At 35.8% G+C, this 2,252-nt stretch overlaps 1 protein-coding gene across 2 annotated transcripts in view; it reads right to left on the reverse strand.

Moving 5' to 3' along the window:
* Positions 1-2,252, reverse strand: part of LOC113235678 (integrator complex subunit 3 homolog) — a 45,540-nt gene that overhangs the window by 3,524 nt on the left and 39,764 nt on the right. For both annotated transcript variants that reach the window (XM_026471518.1, XM_026471519.1), the window contains one exon: positions 1,402-1,563. In XM_026471518.1, the coding sequence (XP_026327303.1) occupies positions 1,402-1,563 (162 nt within the window). The remainder of the gene's footprint in view (positions 1-1,401; positions 1,564-2,252) is intronic.

Here is a 2,252-nt window from a genome sequence, read left to right on the forward strand (position 1 = left end):
ATTCGAAAAATCGTGCCCGCCATCTTGGATTTAGAAATGAGTGCCATTTTCGTAATGAGCATCCCCAAAAACCTCGAAAAGGATACCCATATAGCATTCTTTGAAAAATCGTGTCCGCCATCTTAGATGTACAAATAAGTGCTATATTCGTTTTTTATCGACAAAACTGAGCATATCTGTAGGCACCTGAGCGACAATGTCGGGCAAATCTGTAGGCACCTTTAGCTTAATGATGAGTTAAGTAAGATACAATTTCCCCACTTTTGAGGGAAATGTTATTCCATGGCATCATTATTTGTATATTTGTGTGCGTGCCGACGAGCGTAGTTACAAGTTGCTTACGCCTACATGAATTTGGTTTTTGCCTCACTTGTGACAGTTCGTTTGATATGAAACTATCATTCTATGCGTTATTATTCTAAGGGTCAGAACACGTAATTGGCTGCATGTTTTATCCCTGTATGAAATGACACAGCATTATATAGTAATGGTGTAATGTGAATAAGATTGATAAATATGATAAATGGAACCGCACCTATATCGCCGGTATTTTGTAGAAAGAGCGAAAGCGCGACGTCGAAAGTTTTTTCAGGGGAGCATGTTTTACTTCAGGACTGTTTTAAAATATTTACCTACGCAAAATTGAATTTTAAGACGGGATGTCAATATTTTAAAACAGTCTTTAAAATACAAATCATGTACATACCTACCCCTGAAAAATGTTTTAAATGGCACTTTCGGCCATAAAAGAAAACACTCCCAGTGTCGCGTTGAAATGATAAGGGTATTTTTCTGCGGTAAGACACTTGTTATGATTTCTTTCATATTATCCTTAGAAACCGCAAAAAACCGCAGCTTGTTTTTATAAAATTTGGATGTATTTTTTCTAAATCAACGTGAAACTTAAAGACAAATTAACGTGAAATAAAACAAAAAAAAATCCCCGTTTTTTGATGTCAATATTTCCCAACAATTTCTAACGCTGGTTACCTCAAAACAGTGAATTAAATTGAGCGATCGGCGCCGAGTTGTCTAGACGCCTAGGCGCCAGCACGTCGAGTCGCGCGACGACAGACCTGCGCTAACGCATCGCGCGTTAGTTTAATACTTTATTGTCTCTAAATTTTTTTTTTATAAAACAAGTGCGCATTTGACTTCCATCTCACCTGATGGAAAGTGACGATGAGGTCGACGATGGAGCATGCACACCCAAATACGCGGTGCCATTTTTATCGCCGTTTGCATTTTTTAATATACAGTGTGCCCGTTATTCGGACAATTTTAAAATTGATTTTCTGTTCGGTTCCAGGCTCAGTCTCGGTGTACTTTAATCTTTTTTAAAAAAACTAACACTACATAACGTTTTATATAAAAGAAGACAGTAGTACAAAGGATGATTACCTGACAAGCAGATGTGCAGTAATAACGCTGGAAGCAACCCCTGCACTTCAGCTTAGTATATTTTCCACACACATGACAGACGCCTTGAGATATAGAAATTGCCTCCGGGTTGTATGAGGTAACATGAGTTATTAATGGTCCGCTATCGTCTTGTAGATCACCCTATAAAAAGCAAAATAAAGAATTTAGGATAGATCATTTTAGTAATGTTTGCACTCTATCCAGGTAGGTTTAATATCGAGTCTGGATCACGTAGCATTTTCTAATTATATGCAGTTTAAATTAATGTTAGTAATAGATGAATTGAAAAACGATGAGGACAGCTTTATGATGGGTGGTTCATTAAAACTTTTGCTACACACATCATAAAACCTCTATGATGTGTTCAAAAACCTCAAATTACGACCAGCATAAAGATAAACTGTTTTGTAAGAACAAATTTCTTATCTGTGAAAATGTTATTATTGCTATCTTAGACTATCCTCTAAGATTGCTATAATCAAATTCGATTTTATTATTACACTCAAAATTCCAACATGTCTGAAAAATAAAACAATTTAATTCGTGATTCGACCTCATTTCTAATATCAGTCGAGATGAAGTTTTATCCGACATGAAATGTCAACAGCAAACAATTTTGACTAATTTCGCACGTTACTTGATATCGAATGATATGATAGATAAAGCCGACTCTAGTTTGTCTACGAATTAAAATTTAATTCATATGTTATTTGATAAAAACTATGGTTGTAGGACATGCGTGAGAAAAGTTTTTTTGCCGCCATTTCGCCAGTCGTAACATACGGTTCCTGAACACATCATATAATAAGTGCTATTGCTATTGATTATAC

The sequence above is a fragment of the Hyposmocoma kahamanoa genome, unplaced genomic scaffold (assembly GCF_003589595.1).
Source record: "Hyposmocoma kahamanoa isolate Upper Pololo Valley unplaced genomic scaffold, ASM358959v1 88, whole genome shotgun sequence".
Lineage (NCBI taxonomy): Eukaryota > Metazoa > Arthropoda > Insecta > Lepidoptera > Cosmopterigidae > Hyposmocoma > Hyposmocoma kahamanoa.